Raw genomic sequence first — 27,642 nt, 5'->3', positions numbered from 1 at the left:
GTTGCTCAACGTAAGATAAATCACTGTCTCCTTTACACACAGATATGATTGACATCTTCTCCCAGACAAAAGACATACTTAAAATACATACTTAATTTACCCACTGAAGAAAGTAAACTTCATCCCAAAGTGATTTTTAACTTAGTTATCACTCTATTTCCCAAAACAGAAATATAGAATATGATGCTTAACAGAAACCAACACAATACTGTAAAGCAATTATCCTTCAATAAAAATAAATTTAATTATAAAAAAAGAAATATGGAACAATTCACAGATGAACAACAGAAAAACTCATCACATGTAGATCAAGATAAAGGGGTACTTACGACTTCCCCAGTGGTCCAGTGGCTAAGACTCCTGGCTCCCAATGCAGGGAACCAGGATTTGATCCCTGGTCAGGGGAGCTAGATCCCACATAACACAACTAAGACCCAGCACAGCCAAATAATATTTTTTTAAAAGACATGGCGAAGCTTTACTAGAAAATTTGGTATCAGTTTATAAGATTCCTAGACACAAATTTTATCACTTATTTTCCAAATATAATCAGGACTAAGTCAGATTATTAATTTAATAATCTGACTTAAACCAAACCAACCAAATATAACAGGAAATTTTTGTAGGTCATTGAAAAATTTTAGATATACTGAATAAAAACCACAGATAAAAAGTTCATTCAAAAAAAAAAAAAACAAATATAATCAGGATACATACTGAACTGATAAGATCAACATGATTCTCTAAGAATAACTTATTAACATGATTTCTCTTAAGAAAAAAAATCAACCTAACACACTTGAGGCCAAAGAATCATTATAAATGACTATTATCAAGTGTCATTAGAAAGAACCTTAGTTATATTAGGAACCAGAGAAAGATAATTACCTGGACCCCCCCCCAAAAAAATCAGGATAAAATAAAGGCTTACAAACAAAGCAGACACATCCTCATATTTATTACACCTTCCAATGTTTTTGTCAGAAGACAGTAAAGAACCAGAGGTGTGGGACTGCCTGAGGAAGAGCAGTGGTCAAACCCAAGCAGTCTGGCTACAAAGCCTGTGGTCTGAACCACTGTACTCTGACACCTCCAGGCAACAGTGAATCCAGCTAAGGAAGGCAGTGAGAAGTCCAGACACGGGACTGAAGTGGGAAATGGGAAGATCCCAAGATTCCCAAGAGAAGAAAAAAACAAAACCACAAAAACAACATGGTTTTGAGGCTGTGACAAATGTATGAAAAGGGCAAACCCCTCCCATAAGGCTATTAGAAACTCCAAGGGAAAAAAATTTTAGAAGTCCATGATTCAGCAAATTACAATATGGTACAAATTTTAGCAAGTGATGGAATGCAAAACTATTCGACTGTGATGCTGGAAACATCTCTTTCAGAGTAATGCAGGACCAACACAATAGGAAATCTAATCCTGGCACACTGCAGGGCCTAGTGACCATGCCTGAAGACTCAGACAATACTAACACTAGTTCACTGATGTTCAACTTTTAGAATCAATCCAGAAAAGCCACGAAAGAAGTGACTGTGGGTGAAGGGCAGGATGAAACTTTCATCTTGTTAACAACCTAGGATCAAAGCGCACGTGACAAGAAGTCATTCCAGAAAGTGGTATCTAAAGGTGTCAAAAAGGAAGAGCCTCACCTTATAAGAAGAAAGCTAGAAGATGCTGGAAGTTTGTGGGATTAAGACATAATGACTCAAACATATGACCTCCAGTTTCTAAAATAATCAGAGGAATGAAATTTATGTAACTGGAACGCTAGGATAAGATAAGATTGAAAGTGAAAGTCGCTCAGTTGTGTCCGACTCTTTGAGACCCCATGGACTATACATATACAGTCCCTGGAATTCTCCAGGCCAGCATACTGGAGTGGGTAGCCTTTCCCTTCTCCAGGGGATCTTCCCAACCCAGGAATCGAACTGAGGTCTCCTGCATTGCAGGCGGATTCTTTACCAGCTGAGCTATCAGGTAAGATAAGGCTGGGGAGCAGCGTATTACGAGCTCCTTTAGATACAGGAGACTGTATCTAAACTGACAGATGAAGAAATAGATGACAGTTATTCAGAAACATGGATGTAACAAGAACTGAAAATGCAAACTGATAAAAGTGAGTACCTCTAGAGAGTGGGACTAGAATGAAGGAGGGCAGGGCAGAAGACTTGCTTTCCATGTTAACATCTTCTTCATGTATTATCTGAATTGCTACCAACTATCACTTAGATAAAGAAAAAATTTAAGGTTTAAGTTTAAATTGTCATTATTATTTTAATTGTCATTATTTTAGAAGGTCATTTCAAAAATAAATGATTTCATACAAGGCTTAAATCTAGCTTCTTTCCTTTTCCAGCTTTTTGTTTTACTTTTTAGGCCATGCCATGAAGCATCCAGGAACTTAGTTCCCCAACCAGGGATTGAACCCAGGGCCCCTGCAATGGAAGAATGAAGTCCTAACCACTGGACCACCAAGGAATTCCCAGCTTCTTGTTTTTTAAAAATAAAAATGTATCAACTTTCGTAAAAGTTACTCAAATAATACAGGGAGTTCACATACATCCTACACCTAGCTTCCAAAATGGTAAGAACTTAACCACTGAGTGTGATTAGCAAAACCAACTACTGGTAACTGCTGTAGTACAAACACCTAAATTATAGACTTTATTTGAATTTCCCCAGTTCTCCCCTCTAATATCTGCTGCATTTGTTTGTTGTTATCTCCTTTGCCTACTCCTGGGTGTGACAATTCTTTCACCTTTCTTTTTCATGACCTTGACAATTTTGTACACTGTCCTTCAATTTGGGTTTGTCAGATGTTTTCTCATGATGAGACTGAATTATTTTGGGGGGGCGGTACAAGAAGAACAAAGAAGTAATACCGTGTATCACACTTCTTATTACTGGTTATGTCACCCTTCATCACCTGAATAAAGAAGCATCTGTAAAGTAATTAGCCTCCCAATTAAAATAAATAAATAAATAAATAAATAAGAAGCATCTGCCAGTTCTGTCGAATTTTAAAATTACAGTTGTAATTGAAAAATAGTTTGAGGGAAATACTTTAAGACTGTGATACTCATTTCTGGTAAGTTAAATACACATAATGGCTCTTGTATTTTAAAGATGCATAATGATGTATGGATTAATAGGAACCTTTGATTGGAAAGTGCTATTATTAAGCTTTGTTTTTCATTTTTAAATTCAAATTGCTTTTTAAAAAGTCCCAATGCAAGAGCTTCAAGGTTCAGGTACACTGAAGCGTCCGTTGCCAACATTTAAAACACGGACATTGTGCGCCCTCTAGAGTGCACTGTTGTAACACAACTTTTGTTATCAACAAACTCAGTAAAAAAAAAAAAATTTAAAAAGCAAGAGTATTTCACAAAGGAAAAGAAATACCCTCTCATCAATTTCGGCTTCTCTACTAGTCAATAAATCATCTATTAATTATGTGGCTAAGTACCAAAAACATTTTTATGCCAAAGATTATCAACTTTTTCCCATCTACTAAGTTGTTTCTCAGAATATATGCTAAAAGCTCAGGGAACAAAAGAGGACAGAAGGGTAAAAGCAGTCAAAGCATTTTTAAGCAAACTTCACACAAGCTAGACGAAAGAAGATGCTGAGATCAACATTCCTAATCCAGAAGCACTGTCCATTGTGTTTTGCCTATACAGATGGCTCCTTTTCTATCTTTTAGAATCCTATTAACACTTAGAAATTGTGCTCCACTTCAAGTTCACAGATGTGGTTCAAGTCTCACGGGTATACCGCCACTTTACTTTCCCACAATTTATTGAAAAATTCAGAGAGCAATGAACAGGGAATTTATCTGCAAAACATGAGCAGGAAGCCAAGTATAACCAGAAACCCAGACTTTGGCAACACACAGGCTGGGTCTCTGCTTCCAGACCTGCCATATACCATATATACTAGCTGCACTGCTTAACTTTTCCAAGACTCAGCCTAATGATCAGTTTTTAAAGGAAAAAAAAGTCAATACTTTATAGTTTTATCTAAAAATTAGAAAAATACTAGGTTGGCCAAAAAGTTCATTCAGGGTTTTCCATATGATGTAACGGGAAAACCCGAACAAATTTCTTCGGACAACACTACACAAGTAAATTCAAGCCCAGAATTCAAACTGTAACTGTTATCATTGTATGTTCCCAGGGTAATGTGCTATAGACAACAAAACCCACAGGTAAGCATTTCCAATAGTTCTTTTATAGGACTCCCTGCAACCACAATCCTTGATTTATACATAAATATTCGAGATTTTACCTTCACATTTGGTTTTCTTAATACACAAAGTTTTTAATATCTCTTATAAGACGGTGCTTGTTCAGTCAATAAGACAATATACAATCCTAAGCATCTCAAGAGTAATTTCTACCCAGTATTCACTGTGCGTAAGTTGCACACAGCTGATGAAAGAGTTTCTAAATGAATAAGTTGCTATTTTCACGTGTCATTTCAAAAACAGTTTTACATATATAAAACATTCATAAGACCAACACTTAACAAGAAATGACAAAATTAAAATAAGGGCTATTTGTAGAAGGCTCAAGAATACCAGGAAATGTGATAAGAAAAGACAAGGAGAAAATTAAACTCACTGGAAGTGCAGAAAGTTCAGACGGCAGAAAATCACTAACTGGTCTGGGAATTAAGTTAGGACTCCATAATTCTTGCCACATACATCTCAGTCTGGGCATCTGATGGAGATTTTAAATATCTAAGTATTTGAAACTAGTCTACTTCTGAAATGTGTGATTAAGTACTTGATTTGTATTCGCTGAATACTTTCTGAGTGTGCTGTATGTCAAGGACTCCTCTAGGTGTTGGACTAACAGTAGGGAAGAAAACACGCAAGCAGCACTTGCTCTCAAAAGAGAGTACATTCCAGTGAAGAGAGGAAGGAAGAAGAACAACAACAAATTCATAAATAAGAAATGGTACCTGCTAGGGTACCAAGTAACCGGGCAGGGTTTTGGCAGGTGTATATGTAAGCTGGCGTGGTCACATCAGGCCCCTCAGAGAAGGGGCATGTGAAGTAACACCTGAATGTAAGAACGAATCATGCAGACATATGGAATAATGTGCACCTACAAGCCACTATTCACCATGAACATCTCTATCAACACAGAGTCTCCATTTACGTCCTCTGATTAACTTTTCTTTTCATGTCATGAAAACCTTTAGCCACTGAGAACTTATTTTTCCCAAACTCCTGGCACTAATGTCTACTTAAAGGTTTAAAAATGAGAAAAAATAAAAAATATAGAGTATTAAATTTTAAATATATGATTTTCTTCTCCCGAAAAATTTGTCTGTGTATAAAATGCAAAATATATAGCTCACCACAGGGCCTAATGTCATGAGCTTTCAAGTCCTCAGTTTCCTCCCTTACTGGATGCGAGACTCTGGACGAACCACAGCCTTGCTAAGCCTCAGTTTCCACAAAGAATGAATCGTGTTTTGGGTTAGTGTAAGGGTATGTGAGGGTATGTTAAGAATGTAGCACGGAAACATTGTAAATACTTGGTCAACGTTAGCTATTACTTCAAATATCACTATAGGTACTCTGAGATATTCACTTTAAAATTAAAAATGTATGAAAAATAAATAATTTTGAAGTAAAGTCCATCTCCAGATTAAAGATTACAGACTGACAAATGATTTTAGAAGAAGAGCTTCCCACACTATGCTCACAAAAACAAAGGTGACAGAAAAAAAGAACAGATATCAAAATTTACAAAGAAGAATTAAATGTCCAAAAATCTGTAGTCCAGACGTGATCTGAATGTGAAAAACAGGATCCCCAACTGGAGTCACGGGTACATGAGACTGTTTCCTTTCTGAAGCAACTCAGTTTGAACTACAATAGAGAGAACAGAGCAGATGTTGCAGGCTGGTGACTCAGCATCTGTAGTCCCAACACCCTCTGTGCCTGCCTTTACCTACGACACTGAAAAACCACAATGTATACAAACATCTCAATGCCCATGCAACTCAGGAGAGCTTTAGACACCTGGCCCAAGAAACCTTTGTCTTCTAAGTAAACAGAGTGACAGATAACACCTCCTGCCCTTCCCACTTCATGCCTGGACAAGGGCCATGGGCCCAAAAGTGCAGCAGCCATTCTATAATCATGAGTAATTCTGCCAGAGTACTAGGGTTCCGCAAGCAGAATGAAAAGAGCCTGGTTCCTAGATGCCCATCATTTAACCAGTACACCAGCGTTAGAGGGACCATCTCCAGATTTCTTGTTACAGAGTAAGAGAAAAAAAACTTGTTTTAAGGACAAGCATATTTTAGTTCAGCCACTGTAGTCAGCCCCTCTGTTCTTTACAATCACTCTGCCATCTAAATTAACACAAATGTGAAGAGACAGGATATTTCACATGAGATGAAAAAGTACAAACACCCTAGACACAGCTATTTCAATATTATGGTATATGATGCTAACATTTAAAGAGAAGAAACAGTTTCCACCTTTAAAAAGAAGAGACAGTTTCCACCCTTATTCAACAGCTTTTCTTACACTTCCACTGAAGATTCATGCTATTAATTTACTTCTCCGGAAGCTCTACAGACATGAACGGGTATCCCTTCCAGACAACAGGGCCACCATGCAACAATGGAATATGTAGCCTTTTCAAAACTGTACAGTGCAAATGAAATTTGTCCTAAGAACGAGAAAAGTAAATAGCAGCTGGTTTCATGTAAACAAAACATGAGAAAATATGCACTGAGGGGCTAAAGTAATCTTTCTACATTAAGATAATTTTACAAAATTGTTCTTTCTAAAACTTTGTTTATTTAAGAGATGATGAAAAACTGTAGGCTGAAATCCATATTTGAGGAGTAACAAGTTTACTCTCTGGATTAAAGAATGAAGTATTGTTCATTCCTCATAGACCATCTCTACGGTAAAGTTATAATAAAGTAAATGTAATTAGGTGACTCATTTTATAAACCGCTTGTGATTAAAGGCAATATTTCATTTTCATTTGTTTAATATTCCCATTAATAAGAATGTCTCATTACACATTTACTGAAAGCCTCAACAATAAAACAATGGACAAATTCCAAGAGCAAACGGACTTTTTTTTTTCTTTTCCCATGAAGCTAACATTATGGAATTTTAACAGATGTTCTATTTGGTCATAGTTAATAAAATGAATTATGCAGGATTAAAACAAGGTTCAATATGTTTGCATTGGATTTTAACTGAAAAACAATTTCACATTAAAAGTTCAGGGGGAAAAAAAGTTTGGAAAGATTTACAATCACTTTTTCCCCTTTAAAGTGAATTATTAAAGATGTAGGGGAATGGGGGGAATTAATTACTCTTCTAATGAAACCAGCTTTATACAAACTATTTTTTTCAAGGGTTAAGAAGACAGAAATCTTAGAAAAGGGTATACTCTGGTATTTCATCACCTCTCTAATGCAAAGATCTTCTACTGTAGTGTGTCAAAGGCTGAGCCCCCACCCGGCGCAATTCCAAGTTCCCTTAGAGTTCCCCCAGCATTCTGAAATGGTCACGGTGTCTAACAGCATCTGAACAAAACACAATCAAACTTAAAGGAATGAAAAAAGCAACAAATAATTACTGAGCACTGACTTTGTGGCAGGTGTTACCCCCAGAGCCTGCGCATAATACAAAGAGGTAAAAACCCCACTGCTATCTTCATGTGGATCTTATAGACTGCCTGGGAAGACTAGGCATAATTACATACAGCCAGACATAACTGAAGCAAATCAAAAGAGAAAGGAAGCGGTAAAGCCAAGGAAACAATTTCACACACACACACACACACACACACACACACACACACACACACAGATACAAAGCCTTGATAGAAGGAGCAAAGTTCTCATCAGAGAATACTTTCTTTCTCTTCTTACTATCATGAAGGCAGGAAATAGTACACAGATTTAAGAATGGTAAACAACAATTCTAGCCACAGTTGCTTGAAAACATTTTTCAACAGAAATCATTCAACTATTGCAATCTTCCAAAGAAAGCCTTCCTCTTAGTCGCTAAGCTTACTTGGAGAAAAAATTCCAGTAAATTATCAACATGACCTAAAAAAGAATAACTACGAAAAATTTTCCAACCCATTTACATTAGTAATTTTGCTCAGTTCAACCATCAACTAAAGTAACTGTACATTACTATAACCAATATGTTGTTTTTCCTACAGAAGGAGCCAGCAAAAACAAAATCAATTGCAGGTTGCAGTTTGTTAACTGAATAAACAACTTCATTCTACAAGATATTTGGATAAAACACTCTCCAATTGGGAGCTGAGAAGCTCTTTAAGCAGTAACAGATAGTGAGCCTCTGGTTCAAACACAACTAGCGTGTATTCATCATCATGAGACGGCATTCACATGTTTACGTGCAGACAGAACAAGGTTGCATCCCTGTTCAAGAACCTCACAGCCTAGAGGCAGCTTGCTTCATCTCTGGTCTTAGCAGACCATACTGCTGTAACACCTCCTTCATGAGACTGCAGCAAGAAAATCAACATGAGGTTCCAAATACACACAGGCAAAGGTGGGCTCAGAGAGGTTAAGTTTCTTGCCAAGGGCAAACAGCTGGTAAGAGACAGTAGCATTCCACAGTCAGATGACATTTCCTGTCAAAAGCCCTTTCAGTTACCAAGAATACTAATAACCACAGTTAATATATTCTGAATATATCCTAAGCCTCAGGACTTTACTTTCATCACCAAACACATCCACAGCTGGGTGATGCTTTTGCTTTGGCTATGTCTCTTCATTTTTTCTGGAGTTATTTCTCTACTGATCTCCAGTAGCATATTGGGCACCTACCGACCTGGGGAGATCATCTTTCAGTTTCCTATCTTTTTGCCTTTTCACACTGTTCATGGAGTTCTCAGACAAGAATACTGAAGTGGTTTTCCATTTCCCTTCTCCAGTGGACCAGGTTTTGTCAGAACTCTCCACCATCACCTGTCTGTCTTGGGTGGTCCTACCTGGCATGGCTCATAGTTTCACTGAGTTAGACAAGGCTGTGGCCCCTGTGATCAGATTGGCTAGTTTTCTCTGACTGTGGTTTTCATTCTGTCTGCCCTCTGATGGAGAAGGATAAGAGGCTTATGGAAGCTTCCTGATGGAAGAGACTGCCTGAGGGGTAAACTCGAGTCTAGTTCTGATGGGCGGGGCCCTGATCCACTAGATCATCGAAAAAGCAAGAGAGTTCCAGAAAAACATCTATTTCTACTTTATTGACTATGCCAAAGCTTTTGACTGTGTGGATCACAATAAACTGTGGAAAATTCTGAAAGAGATGGGAATACCAGACCACCTGACCTGCCTCTTGAGAAATCTGTATGCAGGTCAAGAAGCAACAGTTAGAACTGGTCATGGAACAACAGACTGGTTCCAAATTGGGAAAGGAGTACGTCAAGGCTGTATATTGTCACCCTGCTTATTTAACTTCTATGCAGAGTATAGCATGAGAAATGCTGGACTGGAAGAAGCAGAAGCTGGAATCAAGATTGCCGGGAGAAATATCAATAACCTCAGATATGCAGATGACACCACCCTTTTGGCAGAAAGTGAAGAGGAACTAAAGAGCCTCTTGAAAGTGAAAGAGGAGAGTGAAAAAGCTGGCTTAAAGCTCAACATTCAGGAAACCAAGATCATGGCAACTGGTCCCATCACTTCATGACAAATACATGGAGAAACAATGGAAACAGTGAGAGACTTTATGTTTTTGGCCTCCAAAATCACTGCAGATGGTGACCGCAGCCATGAAATTAAAAGACGCTTACTCCTTGGAAGGAAAGTTATGACCAACCTAAACAGCATATTAAAAAGCAGAGACATTACTCTGCCAACAAAGGTCCATCTAGTCAAGGCTATGGTTTTTCCAGTGGTCATGTATGGATGTGAGAGTTGGATCATAAAGAAAGCTGAGCGCCAAAGAACTGATGCTTTTGAACTGTGGTGTTGGAGAAGACTCTTGAGAGGCCCTTGGACTGCAAGGAGATCCAACCAGTCCATCCTAAGGGAAATCAGTCCTGGGTGTTCATTGGAAGGACTGATGCTGAGGCTGAAACACCAATACTTGGGCCACCTGATGCAAAGAACTGATTCATGGGAAAAGACCCTGATGCTGGGAAAGAATGAAGGCAGAAGAAGGGGATGACAGAGGATGAGATGGTTGGATGGCAGCACCGACTCAATGGACATAAGTTTGAGTAAACTCCGGGAGTTGGTGATGGCCAGGGAAGCCTGGGATCGCAAAGAGACACAACTGAGTGACTGAACTGAACTGAACTGACTGACCCAGAAGTTGTATGGAGAGCAGCCTCTCGACCTTGGATGTGAATTAGAAAGGAATTTCTGTAGCAAAAGAAAACAGAGAGGCAAGTCATTTCCAGTAAGTTAAGCTCAACAAATGGGTATTCTCCCCACATTCTACTCCTTTTTAAAGGTGCCTGCTGTGTGTGTTGGGCACCACGCAGAACACTTCTGCCCTAAAGGATTCACATTCTTGTGCAGAAGCCAGTTAGGAGCAGCCACTTTACAGCTGGGGCTTCCCTGTTGACTCAGATGGTAGAGAATCAGCCTGCAGTGCAGGAGACAAAGATTGATCCCTGAGTTGGGAAGCTCTCCTGGAGAAGGGAATGGCAACCCACTCCAGTATTCTTGCCTGAAGAATCCCATGGACTGAGTGGCCTGGCAAGCTTCAGTCCATGGGGTCTCAAAGAGTCGGGCACAACTGAAGTAGCTAACACTTTTACACTTCTCACCAATGGTACTAGCAATCTCAGAGGCAGAAGTGATCTCACTGTAATTTTAAGTGAGACTGGGCATATGAATATGTATCTGAGAGAGAGTTTATTCCTTTACTGTGAACTGAGGGTTTTAATTATATTGAAGTTACCGTGCGAATTAAATGAAGAGATCCACATGAGGTGCCTCCTATAGACCCTGATGCTTAGTTCATGTACACACATCCATACATGACCACTGGAAAAACCATAGCTTTGACTAGACAGACCTTTGTTGGCAAAGAAATGTCTCTGCTTTTTAATATGCTATGTCTAGGTCAATGGACCCTCCGAAACCACGGCTACAGAGGCTGCTGTGACTTTACTCCCCATTTCCATGTTACTGAAATAACCGCACTGCCCCACAATGCTTGGCCACATTTAATCTGGCCTAGATCATGAGGAATATGAATACTGAAAGGGTGAGATAAAGAGTATAATCGGTTGACCTTGCTTAGACTCTGTCTAAAATTCACAGTAACTAAAATAATTTAGGAGGACATAAGGGATAAGCATGCAATCTCCACAAACATCAAATGCAGAAAAAACCATGTGATAGCATTCACAAAACCTAAGGAACACACATAATCTATCTTATAAGGCATGGATTCAAACTTCAATTTCACTCTAATGGGCTACTGTGAGGGAGATGAAACGATTTTAAACAAAAAACGCACACAGAATAAATGTATAAGCTTTCTCGTGATTCTCACGAAGGCTTCAATGTATTTTCTTATTGAAACAATCAAACAAGCTCTTGGTGAAAAGATCTTATACGCATGTCAGAACAACGTAAAAACTGAAACTATTTATAATGCAAAAATTTTGTTTAAAGAAGATACATCACTTATTTTTCTCATTTTGAGAAGAAGCTATGTTTCATTTGGCAATAACTCTTCTCTCATTCTCTCTGAGAATCTGTACAAAAGCAATATCTCAACTAAAATCAATTCTGAAGGATCTTTTATTAAAATGCATAATGCAGAAGACCCCAATTAAATTTTCAGTAAACCACTGCCATTTTGAGTAAACAAAGTCGTCTCAGCAGGGTCACACTTTTAACAAGGGCTGCAGCCTAGAAATTAATTACTAGCGTGACGTACGTCAAAACAAATTTTTAAAAGAACAGAATGTATTTGTAACCATGTTTTACCTATTTGTATGCACAATGAGTATTCTCTGGCATGTAAATATTCATTCATTCGACATCTCACAGAAAAATAAAAAAGAGACTTATTGCCCACCTCTCTTTTTCCTGCACCCAGGTGAAACCTGAGTAAATAACAAATGCTTAGTGAGTCAGAAAACAAGTACAGAATGAAGATGGTTATTTTGAAAGGCAGAAGTCATCTTCACACAAATAACTTAATTTTGAAACATTCAGTCTGCCTTCAAAAGAAGTTTTTCAAAGATATACATCAACACCGCCACTGCACTAAAGGTTATTACTTCATAGAAATCAAAGCTTCAAATAACACCTAACAGTGCTGGTGTTTCATAAAGAAGATTGCAATCTATACTAACAACAAACAAGACAAAATAAAAAACTACCTGGGAATAAAATTCAGATTCCAAAGAATTTCAATATTCTGCTAATTATAACAATATGTATTTAAATTAAACACATTTTTATAAATGAGGACATTTTAGCATCCAAGGGAAATCCAAACAGAAAACAAGGATTCAGGAGAGGTATGCAGATTCTCTTTTGCATTTTAATCAAAAATTATGTCCTAATCCTTTTCCCAATGTATACCTATATCAAATCATCACACTGTATACTTCAAATGCCTCACAATTTCATTTGTAAATTACACCTCAAAAAAAAAGTCTAGGATTTAAACTCATTAAAAAAAAAAAAAAGAAACCAACATGTCCCAAGCCAAACAAAGACTTCTCTTATATTCCATATGCCACCTTATCTATAAATCAACTTTTAAACCTCAAAATAGCCTCTTCTGGGAGGGAATGTAGAGAGAGTTATGACTGATTTGCATTGTATGGCAAAGGCCAACACAACATTGTAGAGCAATTATCCTTCCCATCTTAAAAAAAATCTAAAAAAGGTAAAACAACAAAAACCCAAAAAAAAAAAAAAGTTGCCTCTTGTACGTGAATAAAAAATTAAAACATGTTTTCTGTAGTAATATACATACTAAAATACTTTGCTTTTTTTCAACCAAAGAAAAAAAGACACTGACCACATACTGAACCTCAGAATTTTGAAGCTAGAAGGCGTCTCCAAGACACACTGCACTGAGACTCTTGGGCCGGCCAGCTCTCCAGGTCAGACTGAACTTTCTAAAACATCATGTTTTGTCATCTGGAAGACAGGAGCTAACTGTACAATTTTTCATATAAAAACAGCTTTTGAGACACCTGTCTCCCAGAGTGCTTCTTTCATGACCATTTTGTCACTCATTTTGTGTATTGCAGTAATTAACTTGACATCTTGCCCTTAGTAGCTATTTCTTACTATGTCAGCTGTGGTGGCCACGTAGCCACCTTAGATAAATGAAGCTATAGGATGGGTCATTCTGACCATTGGGGTTGCCCTTTCAGCAGGACCAACTCATTCTACCCAGTCACCAGATTTAAGAACCAAGGTAACAGTGGACTTCCCTGTGGTCCAGTGGTTAAGAATCCACCTGCCAATGGAGGGAACACAGGTTTGATCCCTGGTCCAGGAAGTCTGCACATGCCATGGGGCAGTTGAGACCATGTGCTGCAACTACTGAAGCCCAAACGCTATGGCGCCCGTGCGCCCTAGTGGGCTCCATTCTTTCATCAACAGAAGCCTCCACAACATGCAGCCCCTGCCCCACAACTAGCCCCAGCTCGTCACAAATAGAGAAAGCCCACACGCAAACAGCCAGACCAGTCAAAAAGAAAAAATACAGATTTTTTAATCCCATTCCTTAAAAATTAAACAAACAAAAAAAAGACTACACAGTGATCGATAATTTCCCTTTGTAATTTTTTAAACCAATCTCTCCAAATAAATTTATTGAACAACGCGTATCATTCTCTTATACTTCAATATTAGAAATTTAGTTAGTTACCTCTCTTAAAACAGTGCTTTTGTAGCCTCGATATAATCCTTGGATGCCCTGAAACAAATAAAAAGCCAAGAGCTCAGAAAGTCAGAATAGCAGAGACTTCTAAACAACATTCTGCATAAAGCAGATTAACCTTTTCTAAAGCTTGAGTTTTAAAATATTCAATATGACCATAATTCTCCAAGAGGTTAAAGGTGCTAAACTGGCCTAAGGTACATAAAGCTCAGGTTAGCTTCCTTTCAAATGAGAACATCATTTGTAATAAAATAATAAAGCTGATTACAATTCAACTAAGCTTTACTAGTTTTCAACATTTCGTCTCTTGGGGAAAAAATACTTGAGATGCTTTAAATAAACGTATTTTCAAAAGTAAATGCACACAGAATGCTATCCTTTCATATAAAAACAAAATTATATTTATATTTTGTATTTTCAATCATCAGACATGATAAATTCATAAATAATCTCTCAAAAGTGATAAATACCTCTGGACAAGCCTTGATCTATTTAACTACCCACATGATTCAACAGGGACCCTTCCCTGGACTGATCTCATTCACAAGATTAAATACTCAACGTCTCCTCATCGAGGTGACAGAGGGATCATTAGAAATAACTCTAAAACCTGGACTCAATGAAATTTTCATGAGACTGATTTCCATTAAAAAAAAAAAAAGATGGGGCGTGGGGGACTTCTGTAGAAACTATAAAGAAAAGCAGCTCAATGGTCCCCAGTCACATGGTCAGCAAGCATGATTTCTGACCCACAGGTTAACACGAGCCAGTATAAGACGAATTACAAGTATATACAAACATTATGACAGGGGTCACTAGTGTCAGTTCATTACCACGGTCTCTTCCATGGTTCTCAAATTCTGCAGAGATGTTTTAATACATCTTTATTCATTTATATATTCACTATTTATTCTTTTTCTGATTCCAAAAGAACAACAGGCCAATTACAATGTAGGACACATACTTATTGGGTTTAGAAATTTGAAAAAGAAAATTGAAAATAAGAAATTGAAAACAATGGAAAGGCAAAGATAATCTCAGCATTAACATCTGCTATAATTGGACAGTAAATTTAGCCTTAAGCTCTAAGGCTCCTGGGATGAGGGCCACAATGTTCCTATCAGCTACAATAAAATACCCTCAATACGAGAGCTTAGAAACATATTCTCAGGACTCCCCTGGTGGCCCAGTGGCTAAGACTGTGCTCCCAATGCAGGGGGCCCAGATTCGATCCCTGGTCTGGGAACTAGATCCCTCATGCTACAACTAAGACTCGATGCAGCCATAAAAAACACACATGTTCTCACCTCTTGACATAAGATGTTAGAGAAAATGTGAAATGTTCCTGAAGAAGCAGATACTTGTGCCCTCTGCTTAACTACTTCAGAAGGAACTCGAATCAGGCAGGCAACCTAAAATACACAAATTTAATTATATCCTTAAAATGAAGTAATTGTTATGAGTGGAAATTTTTTTATAAGCAAAAACGCAGTTAAAGAACAGCATAATGTACAGTGCTCCCTGCAAGACATCAAAAGGGTTTTCTGTTTTTGTTTTTTAACCTAAAATACTCAGAGCATTCATGGATATGCACTGTTCTCTGGGGATCCTCCCACCTCCCGCCTCACTGCTCCAAGCACACCCGCCTATATACCCCTCCATGGGAAGGAGCTCATGTACTCATTCTGAACTCCCAACACCTAGCAGGGCCTCTGGCGTTCACATGACAGCCATCTCAAACATGTCTGCTTGAGGAATGAATCCAAAGTGCCTTAGCTTTGCTGGAGTAATACACAATGACAGAGGCAAGAATGAAACATCAGTTGATTACCCCAGTCTTCCATTCCACTCCATTCCCAGCCTCAACCTGTTCACAGCTCCAGCACCCCTGACCTCCCCACCACTCAACAGCTGAGCAGTAACCCCATGCACTTTTGGGCCCTGCTCCAGCATTTGAGTAGACTTAGGTCCTGCCTGGTCCATACCATTTGTTGACTAGACCAGTCAACAAATAACTATAACATCACCCTTGGGGACATGCCAGCGTCAGTTACATAGCACCTCAATCTCACACATCCAGGACTCTGCTTTCAGTATACCACTTATCTTTAGAGAAACAGTTAGCAATAAAGAACTGGTCATATCAGAAGGGACTCTGCCCACTGGAGGACAGAAGGCAGCAGGGAACAGGGAGGGAGACATATAAACTGGCATTTTAAACTGTTATAATGGAAGTCCTACATTTAAGCCTCCACAGACCAAGCAGTCTGCCAAGGATACAATTTTTTTTCTCCAACTTGGAATTCACACACCTGACTCTGGTGTTCAGTGTTTTGTATACGGTTGAGGAAATTAATTTAAAAATTTTTAGAATATGCATTTCATATATATGAGGCACAATAAAAAATGTGGACACTTTTTCTTCAATAACACATGCAGCAAAATGGAAACAAAAACAAGAAATTTAAGAAAACCATACCATCACATAGGATACTTGCCATTTTCAATCTGCAGTCTCCTAATTCCTAATTTGAGATTACTACCCAATTTGGGTATTATATAAGGCTTTGTCTTTCTAATATTGCTGCTGCTGCTGCTAAGTCACTTCAGTCATGTCCAACTCTGTGCGACCCCATAGACGGCAGCCCACCAGGCTCCCCTGTCCCTGGGATTCTCCTAAGCAGCTCTTAATATTAAGGTACAAACTGGGCTTCCCTGGTGGTTCAGCAGTGAAGAATCTGCCTGCTAATGCACGAGACTTGGGTTCAATCCCTGGGTCAGGAAGATCCACTGGAGAAGGAAATGACAACTCAATCCACACTACTCATGCCTGGGAAATCCCACTGACAGAAAAGCCTGATGGGCTACAGTCCATGGGGTCACAAAGAGTTGGACACGACTTGGTGACTAAATAACAGCAACAACAAAGGTACAAATCAGCAAACTTTTTATATAAGCAATCAAACAGTAAATATTTTAGACTTTGCAAGCCACACGATCTCTGCCACTACACCTGAACTACGCTGTGGGAACACAAAAGCAGCCAAAGATAGTAATCCGTATGTGAATGGTGCAACTCTGTTCCAATAAAACTTTATTTAATAACAATAGGCAATAGTTTGCCAACCCCCACTCTAGGCATAAACACTAGCAAATCCTTCCTTCATATTCACCTCAATAAAAGCAAAGCACACACAGAACAGATGTAGGCCTCAGCAACCCCAGGACACAAGGAACAGAGATAGTATGTGATGTGATTCTAGCTGTCATGGAGTCAGCTAACATGGCCATATCACCTCTGAAACGTAGCTCAGAAGTAACAGTACTTTCTGTGGATGCGCTCCAACTGCTATAACAAGGATAACAAAGAATTAACGACCTCACGTCATTTTTCTCCCCAAACTGACAAGACTTACAAAACAATACAATCTACCCTGTTTTCCTTCATTCATCAATCACTTGAATGCTTTCTGTCTGCAAAGCTATTTGCAATTCGGGCCAGTTTATCTTTCCACCCATAGCCTCCTTTCACATTTACTGATTCAGTTCAATAAAAATAGATGGAGCCAGATACGGCACAAGAAACTGCCTGGTAAAGAAGACTAAGAAGCTGCCCTGACCCCAAAGCACCCACAGTCACGTAACAAACAGTTTCAACAATGCATGGCAAGAAACTTCAGAGAGACAGAGACAAGTATGGAAATGGAAAGGGGGGTATTTAGTCCAAATTCCAGGCTGAGGGAAAACGAAAACTGTTAGATATTATGCCTTCAGAGAACCTTCCAAATGCGTAAGAATTAGCTGGTGAAGAAAGGTGAAAAGGGCACGATGGGGAGTGGAAGCAGAAAAGCACACAAGAATGAAAGCGGGAGCTCAGGGCAACAGAGTCTCCTCAGCATCCACAGTGTGTGCTCACCCAACCCGTCCCACACCACCAAAGCTGCAAGTTCAAGGGCAGAAGCCATGGGGAGTAAGACTGAACGGATGGCCGAGCCAGGAGGCCCCGTGCGCCACACACGGAGGTTGGACTTCAACGCACAGACAAGGGGAACAACTGGGAGAGCTGAGGCAGAGGACCTGCAGCGGCAACGTAGACGGACTTGGAGGGCGTGACGCTGAGCCAAGTGCAACAGAGAACGGCAAATACAGTATGGCATCACTTACACGTGGAATCTAAAAAAACAAATACAATGGACCAGTGAATATAACAAAAGGAAGCAGACTCAGATAGAGAACAACTTAGTAGTTACTAATGGGGAGAGGAAGTTGGGGGAGGGGAGTTACAGTGGTAGGGGATTAAGAGGTATAAACTGTCGGATATAAAATTAGGTACAAGGAAAAAAATAAGCGACAAGGATAAACTGTACAGAACAGGGAACAAAGCCAATAATTTACAATAAATGGAGTAATAATCTCTAAAAGTTGTAAACTACTGTATTGTACACCTGTAACTTACATAATACTTTACATCAACTATGCTTCAATTAAAAAAATACATAAAATACACACACGAAGTTTAAGCAGAAGAATGATAACCTGTGTGTGCTTTAGGGACATCACTCTGGCAGGTAGGAGAATACTTGTAAGATGAGACAGAATGGTAAGAGGCAAAGAGGAAGACAAAAAAAAAAGCAAAAGATGAGCTCTAAGAGTGCTACAACAGTTCTGTACAAGATACCAGGACATGAATATAGTTCAGAGAAGAAGGAAATTTGAGTCAGGGGTTAAATGAAAGGACCTGGTGACTGATAAGAGGTCAATATAGTGGTACTGTTAAATGAGACCAGGGGTCAGAGGAGGAAAACAGGTTCAGAGTTTAGACTGCAACATGTTGAGAAGTCTGTGGCACGGGTAAGGGGCTCTATCTGGTCAAGAAATTAGTATCTGACTAAAACTACAAAGTAACAGGGCTAGAGCTACAGACATAGAAATCATCAGCATTAAGTGGTATAAGTGGAATCAAGAGAGTGAATTAGATTACCTAAGTAAACGGCAAAAAGGGAAGGTCAAAAGGTCAAGAACAGAATCCCGAGGAACATCCATTCTTAAAAAGCAGACAAAAAGACTTGATCAGACACACGAGAAGGAAAAACTGCTGCAGTGAACACTGGTCTCCTGTGGCTGCCCAGTTTTCAATTCTCACATGTGAGCGGCTCCCCGACTGAAGAAAACAAAAGGTGCCAGTCACTCTTCTCCCTGGCCATGTCACCAGCTTAGGCTTCGCTTGTCAGCTCCTCCCACCCAAGGCTTTGCATCCTGAGCGACCCCGGCCAGTCCTAGCCACTAGCCACGCGAGGCTACAGAGCACTGGCACAGCCGCAAATGCAACTGAAAGCTGCTGTGAGCACAGCGCACACCAAGGATGCCGAACGCTTTAGTGTCCAAAAATACTGTAAACTAGCCCGTTAGTAATTCTTTCACCTGGTTACATGTCGAAAGGTTAATACTCTGGATGCATGTGGACTGAGAACATGTATTAAAATCATCCAGCTAGCTTTTTATTTTTCACTTTTCTTTTACTAGAAAATGTAAAATTACACCATTGTCTTATAGGATCTTTCTGTTGGCCAGTACTGTTCTGGGGCTACCGGGAGAGCAACATCCAAGGTCCAGGGTCCAGGGGCAGTCAGCAGGCAGCGCCGGGGACAGCATCCTAACTGCACTGACCCTAAGGTACAGGCCTGATTGTGGTCCTCGCCATGGCTTCCCTTGCCATTCATTTCCCTCATTCTCCAGTCTTCCATCTATTCTATACTCAAACAGTATTCTGAGTCAATTACAGAATCTCTTTGGGATAAAGCAGCAAAACACCAACTAGTGGCTTGGGCAATAAATGACATTAAGTTGTCACCTAACAAGTATGTTGGTCAACATTTAGTGCAGACCCTCTACAAAAGTGAGCTAGAATCCATGCTCTTTCTCCTCCTTCTCTGCCAGCGCTGGCGTACTGGCCTTTTATCCACAGGCTTGCGGCCTCATGAGTAATGTGACTCAAATATCCTCCAGCATGACCCGGTCACACAACTGGATTCCAGGCAAGAAGAAAAGATCTCTTCTTTTTTTTTTCAGATGCCCCCTAGTGGGTATCCATTTGGCCATCATTGTGTGACATGGCCACCCCCTTTTAGGAAGGCTAAGAATATGTAGATCAAGAAAAGGGTTAGGGACATTGTCACCCAAAGCAAACCAAGGGAGAAAGAGAAAGTAGCAATGTCTGCCAAGTTTCCAAACACCAACCTTTTTTCTCACACGATAGCCAAGATCAATTTAAACTGCAAGCAACCAAAAATGCTATTCAACAGCTGACAGTCAAAGGGACCAGAGGGTCACGAGTCTCAACCAGTGCACACATTAGGATTAGTGAAGGTCCCAAGAATGGTTTCAGTGGAGGGCTGGGCCAGGAGAGTGAATTCACACTGAATTACAGTGAATTCACAAGTGATTCAGAGATAGAGATGGGCAAGTGTGGACAACTCCGAAAGAAAGGTGGGGGAGACACTAGGAGAGATAGTGTAGGATGGTAAAAATATCTGTACGTAGGATGAGGGAAAGTTGTAACAGTAAGGCAAAGGTTGACAATTTAGGAAAGAAATGGCATGACACGTGAAAAGCCCCGAGACTATGGAAAAGGTAGAGCCAGGGGCCCAAGCACATGCCTGCACCACAGCGCAGCATCCCTTTAATTGCACTGCCTTCAGCACAGGGTGCCATTCTGCATCCCAACTGGGCTGTTCATTCTGGACTTGGCTCCAGGAGGGGATGAGCAGTGGTCTGGGTGAGGGGCTTCAGACTTAGTCAGTGGTCCCAGCTGTGTCAGTGAACTCTCAGCATTCCCATCGCCTTCGGGGGTCTAGCTTTTCTTATTTGACTTGTACTAGAAATCTTCATCATACCCTTGTAGGTTCTGATTTCTATAATTCTTAATTTTTGCTCATCACACTTTCTCTTTTTTAAGCTCAAAAGATTCTCTTTATTCTCCAAATAAACTATTTCCTGACTATTCTCATCCCCCCTCAAAAAAAAATTTCAATTGAAAATTTTTCACTTAACTTATACCATATAGTTTTTGAAAATATACTGCTTTCTCTCATACTAAACATAAATAATCTGAGGGCAAAAACATGCATTAATTTTACTAATCAACTGGAATCAACAGGGGTGGGAGAGGGGACACGAAATGCTCTAGTTTATTTTTTTCCAAGTTGATTTTAGGTTTAATCAACAAAACTGCATCTACCATTTTTTGGCATTATGTAGAAAGTAAACAAAACTACCCAAGAAGACGGGAAATGCCAAAAATTAATCATTTCCACAGAAAAACATTACCAATACTTCAGAATTTTCTAAATACATTTTCTTCCTTTGAACTGAATAAACTATTTTTATATGTATCAATAGTTACAAAAAGAATAGAAAAAACAGAGTGGGATTACAGGTGATTTTTTGCCTTTTCTGCTCACTTGCATTTTCTAAATTCTCCACAATGAACATGTATGATTACTTTGTAAGTTTCTTTAACATAATTTCAAAGGGCAAAAACATTTGTTTTGAACCAAAGATTTTAAGCGAGGGACAAAATAAAATCAAAAGACTACTTAAAATACGCTTTTAGAAACAATCCTACTTATTAGCCCTGACAAAAACAACATTTAGTTTCAATTTTAACACACACACACATTAAACAGCTTACGACTAACTAAAACTGGATATAAATTATGTTATTTTTGGTGAGAGTACAAACTTCTAAAGCCATATTTATAAGCCAGGATAGAAAATTAAGTGCACTGAAACTTACATGAACCTTACAGGGCAGTTCCCAGCATCTAAAACTCATTATAGAAATGAAAAACAAAAAAGAAAGAGAAAAGAAAGAAAAAGGTACACTAACTCCTTGTATTTTTCAACTCAAGAGGTCAAGAGTGAAATACGACCCCAATATGTCAAGAAAATAGGAATTGTCCACTTTTGTGCCTCAGCATAAATATTTATGGAACTTCATGCTTCATAACCCTCCATGTTCTTATGTTGATTTTTATTTCTTAAAAATACAGCAGCAGAAGAGAAATTTTGTAAAGGTTCTCCGACGAAAAACAATCTAACTAACAGAAGAGGTACAAAGCACCCAGCGTGGCTTCCTGACTTCCCTGGCACGGCAATTTTGGCCTAAGAGGCCACAAAGTAATGCTTCTATTTCCTTCGGCAGCTCCCCTGCCTTCCATTTGGTTTTCTATTAACTCTGATCTTTCTTAGATTTGAATCTGAGCCACACCAGAGTATTTCACTGCACAGGAACAAAAACATGTTACAGTCTCATGGCTGCGTGAAAGGAAATAAAGGCAATGTCGTCTGAGGGTCTTGGGGTATATCCGTTCTTCAGAGTGTGCTCTCCGCAGACACCTGGGGTTCAGTGTGAATCCATGGCACAGGGAAGGTGACATTTTCATTAAACCCCAAAATGTTATATATGTTAAACCTCTATCAAAAGACAAGACAAATAGGCTTTTCATAAAGAAAATACATGTCTCTTTTTTTTAATCAATGTTCAAATGTAATACTGACCTCAGGGGAATTTAATATATCAAAACTCTGATGAACTTCAGATTGAGAATGATTACAACATGAAAGTTGCTACCAAGACTTTTTTTTGTTGACATATATAAAAACTCTTCTGATATGTCTTTATTTTTGAAATGGGGAGCAGAATATCTTTTAGTATTCATGGAACACCAAGATGCAAAACTCTAAGTCCTAAGAGTAAGTGTACGAAAGGAAAGAAAATCACAGTTAACCTCAGTCTGATATTAAGTAAAATGAGTGAAGGCAGAGAAAGAGAGAGAGAATGAAGCTGCTAAAACACCCTGGTTCTTTCATTGCCCTACCCAAGCCCCACACCTCCACACATCACTTGCCAGTCATTAACAGTCTCACCTCCAACCTCTCATTCTTGAAACCCTCTTCAAATTTGCTGGGTATCATCCACAGTAACTTTTATTAACACTATCTTTTACCCAACTATTTCAACACAGTTTACACACACAAAAAAATACCTGAATTAAGACCTTCCCGTAGGAAACTTAATAAACAGCCTAAAAATATTAATTTCATATTAGAAGCTAATTATGTCAGTATTTAACATATAAATAAATCTGAGACAGAAGTTAATGAAGGTCAGGGAACTACTTGCCCTAGGAAGCAAGGATAAAACCCAAATCTTTCGATTATCATCTCCCGAATTTTTTCATTGAAGTATAATAGATTTACAATGTTATATTACTTTTGGCTACAGCAAAGTAATTCAGTTTTATATACATCTCCTTTATCAGATTCTTTTCCATCATAGTTTATTATAAGACACTGCATATTGGTCCCTGTGCTATACAATAGGTCCTTGCTGTTTATTTTATGTATAGTTGTTTGTATCTGCTAACCCCTAGCTCCTAAGTTCTCTCTTCACCCTTTCCCCTTTGGTAACTCTAAGTCTGTTGTCTATGTCTGAGTCTGTCTCTGTTTTGTAAATAACTTTTGTATTATTTTTTAAATTATACATATAAGTGATATCATCTTATCTTTCTCTGACTTGACTTACATGATATTCTCTAGGTCCACCATGCTGCTGCAAATGGCATTATTTCATTTTTACGGCTAAGTAATATTCCACTGCATGTGTTGTTCAATTGCCCAGTCATGTCCAACTCTTTGGGACCCCGTGGACTGCAGCACACCAGGCCCCTCCCTGTCCCTCACCATCTCCCGAAGTTTGCCAAGTTATGTTCACTGCATCAAAGATGCCACCCAGCCATCTCGTCCTCTGACGCCCTCTTCTCCTTCTGCCCTCAATCTTTCCCAGGAGTCTCCCCCAGCACCACAGTTCCTTATATGTGTGTATACACACACACACACACCCACACACACACCCACATACCCACACCCACCCGGGTTCGATCCCCAGGTTGGGAAGATCCCCTGGAGAAGGAAATGGCAACCCACTCCAGTATCCTTGCCTGGAAAATCTCATGGACAGAGGAGCCTGGTGGATTGCAGTCCATGGGGTCGCAAAGAGTCGGGCACAACTGAGCGACTAACACACACACACACATCTTTATTCATTCATCTGTTGATGGACATGGACATTTAGGTTGATTCTACATCCTGGCTACTAGAGTGATGCTATGAACACTGGGGTTAATGTATCTTTTGAATTATAGTTTTCCCCAGATATATGCCCAAGAGTGGGATTGCTGGACTGTATGGTAACTCTATTTTCAGTTTTCTAAGGAACTGCCTTACTCTTTTCCCATAATGGGTGCACCAATTTACATTCCTACCAACAGCGTAGTAGGGTTCCCTTCTCTCCACCCATCTCCAGCATTTACTATTTGTAGACTTTTTGATGATAGTCATTCTGACCAGTGTGAGGTAATACCTCACTGATGTTTTCATTTGCATTTCTCTAATAACTAAAAATGTCGAGCATCTTTTCATGTGCCTACTGGTCACCTGGATGTCGTCTTTGGAGAAATGTCTATTTAGGTCTTCTGCCCATTTTTTGATTGCTTTTTTTTGATGTTGTTTGGTTACTGAGCTGTACGAACTGTTTGTGTATTTTGGAAATTAAGCTCTTGTCAGTCACAGTTTGCAAATACTTCCTCCAAGTCCACAGGAAGCTTTTGTTTTGTTTATGATTTCCTTTGGTGGCTCAGACGGTAAAGAATCCGCCTGCAATGCTAGAAACCCGGGTTCGATCCCTGGGTTGGGAAGATCCCCTGGAGAAAGAAATGGCAATCTACTCCAGTATTCTTGCCTGGAGAATTCCATGGACAGAGAAGCCTGGTGGACTATAGTCCACGGGGTCACAAAGAGTTGGACAAGACTGAGCAACATACACTTTCACTTTGCTGTGCAAAACTTTTAAGTTTGATAGGTACCATTTGTTTAGTTTTGCTTTGATTTTTACTGCCTTGGAAGACATGATACATATTTAATGAAAAATCTGGATCAATTTACATGCAACTAATGAACTTAAAGGTTCCAGGTTTAATTATCAGCTAATTCTTCATGTTTAAACCAGCAATGCCATAAGTAGTTCAACAGAAACTTAAAAACTGAGCCAATCGAAGTTTCATCACAAACTAAAGCTGCTTTCGAACGGTGGTGCTGGAGAAGATTCTTGAGAGTTCCTCAGCAAGGAGATCAAACCAGTCAATCCTAAAGAAAAACAACTGTGAATATTCGCTGGAAGGACTGACGCTAAAGCTCCAATACTTTGGCCACCTGATGCAGAGACCCGACTCACTGAGAGAGACTCTGATGCTGGGAAAGACTGAGGGCAGGAGAAGGGGTCAACAGAGGATAAGATGTTTGGATGGCACCATCAACTCAATGGACATGAGTTTGAGCAAGCTCCAGGAGACAGTGGAGGACAGGGAAGTCTAGCGTACTGCAGTCCATGGGGTCACAAAGAGTCAGACACAACTTACTGACTGAACAACAACAAAAAATCTGCTTTAGACTTTGCATAGTAAACTCCAAGTGGCCAGTTAATGAGAGAAAAGAGACAAAGAGACAACAGAAAATGAGAATCCAGGGCACTCCAAAAAATTTTTTAAAGCACAGTTTATTAACTTGTATTTTATTCCACATTCCCAAAATTCTTTCTAGAAAACAAGTTTTCAAATTAAGAATACCTAACATTACCTTTTTCGACACCATCATTTAAATTTAAAAACCCCTGCAACAGTTCATCTGCTTGTTAAGTCTGCCATCTTCTGGTTATAAATGGAATCACAGTTGTTGATAAAACACAAAAAGCAATTGATAAATCCTACTATACCTTCCTTGCGCTTAAGTCCCTCAGTCATACCTGACTGTTTTGTGACCCCCATGGACTGTCCAGCCAGGCTCCTCTGTCCGTGGAATTCTCCAGGCAAGTATACTGGAGTGGGCTGCCATGCCCTCCTCCAGATCTTCCCAATGCAGGGACTGAACCCAGGGCTCCTGCACTGCAGACAGATTCTTTACTGTCTGAGCCACATGAAAGCCCTGTAAATGACCTGCAGACACAGAGCAAATACACAGATAGGACACAATTCCAACCCTGTAAGTTTACTATGCCTTTCTCCCTTATAAGCCTCTTTACACATATACAAAGAGCCAATGAGCATAAAAAGATTTTTTTTAAGTATATGTCTTCTCTTCCCTGACAAAACTAACAAACTTGATAATCCAGACTCTACACAAAAAGTTAAGAGTCCTCTCAACAAAAATAATTATATCTTTTAGGCCCTGTGTCTAGAAGTTGCTTATAGAATCTCACAGAACTCAGAAGTAAACCTCAAATGATTCAAGTTCTTCGTGAAGTTGCTCAGTCGTGTCCAACTCTTTGTGACCCCATGGACTATAGCCCACCAGGCTCCTCCATCCATGCAATTTTCTAGGCAAGAGTACTGGAGTGGGTTGCCATTTCCTTCTCCAGGGCATCTTCCCAAACCAGGGATCGAACCCGGGTCTCCCGCATTGCGGGCAGATGCTTTACCGTCTGAGCCACCAGGGACATTACCCAAGTAAAACAGCATCCATCTCCAGTTCTGCACCAGTTCTGCCACTTTTAAAAGATATAAAAAGTAGAAATTGAAGGTCTAATAGGTGTTTAACTAGTCACTTAGCAATGGTGTTTTATTTTCCACAGCAGCTGGGAAACCTTGAGTGTATCACTTATGTCTTTGAATTTCGATTTCTTTGTTTTCTGGAACTGACAGCCTTCACAAATCTGTAAAAGTCTAAGAATGTGCTCCAAACAGCAATTTGCATGACATGGGACCAGAACCAATTTTTAATAAACATTTTACATTATCAGACACTATGCTGAGCACTTTAGAAGTGTCATTATCACTGAAGCTCTGAGTGGGGTAGCATTAACCCAATTTTTCTAGGTAAGGAAAACAACAGCTCAGTAAGGCTGTGTAAATGGCCTGCGTGCATGTGTGCTCGGTAGCTTCAGTCACTTTTTGAGAACCCATGGACTGCAGCCCACCAGGCTCCTCTGTCCATAGGATTCTCCAGGCAAGAATACTGGAGTAGGTTGCCATGCCCTCCTCCAGAAGATCTTCCCAACCCAGGAATCGAACCCGTGTCTCCTGCACTGCAGGCGGATTCTTTACTGCTGAGCCACCAGGGAAGCCCTGTAAATGACCTGCAGACACAGAGCAAATACACAGATAGGACACAATTCCAACCCTGATCTGTGTAACTTGACAGCTCATGATCCATACTCTGCCTCCTTACAGAGGCCCTCAAAATATTCTCTACCTACTTAGTAAATGTATCCAACTTCTTTACATATCCCTCAAGGACAGGGGTCAAAATTTCTTATCCTATGCTTCTTAGCCCCAATCACAGTACTAGATAAATAATAGGCACTCAGATATCAAGTATCTGTAAATTCTGTAGTTTAAGTCAGATTCTTCAACTTCATTATCCTATATGAAAATCATACCCATCATTTCTATAAAGCTGAGCTTAATTTGTGCAGCATAAACTGACACTGCTCTTAAATAAAAAGCCAACACAGAGCTCCCCCATGACCCTACACAAACTTCATAAGATAATCAGTAAAACACACTGGTCAAGGTCATGAATCAACACCACTTGAATGAATGCTGCCTATCACATTAGGGAGAAAAAAGTCCATGCAACAGAAAGTCTGAAATCTGCTGGAGAAAGAAGCCATAAAGAAAGCG

General features: G+C 39.5%; 1 protein-coding gene across 4 annotated transcripts in view; it reads right to left on the bottom strand.

The window, feature by feature from the left end:
* SLC25A26 (solute carrier family 25 member 26) overlaps window positions 1-27,642 on the bottom strand; it is a 142,061-nt gene that overhangs the window by 98,161 nt on the left and 16,258 nt on the right. For 2 of the 4 annotated variants that reach the window (XM_052640382.1, XM_052640398.1), the window contains 3 exons: window positions 17,984-18,079; window positions 15,214-15,318; window positions 13,895-13,942 (listed from right to left, as the gene is read on the bottom strand). In XM_052640382.1, the coding sequence (XP_052496342.1) occupies window positions 13,895-13,942; window positions 15,214-15,318; window positions 17,984-18,079 (249 nt within the window). The remainder of the gene's footprint in view (window positions 1-13,894; window positions 13,943-15,213; window positions 15,319-17,983; window positions 18,080-27,642) is intronic. The other 2 variants (XM_052640390.1, XM_052640407.1) reach the window with 1 other exon arrangement.

The sequence above is a fragment of the Budorcas taxicolor genome, chromosome 1 (assembly GCF_023091745.1).
Source record: "Budorcas taxicolor isolate Tak-1 chromosome 1, Takin1.1, whole genome shotgun sequence".
Taxonomy (NCBI): domain Eukaryota; kingdom Metazoa; phylum Chordata; class Mammalia; order Artiodactyla; family Bovidae; genus Budorcas; species Budorcas taxicolor.
This window is presented reverse-complemented; position numbering and strand designations above follow the sequence as displayed.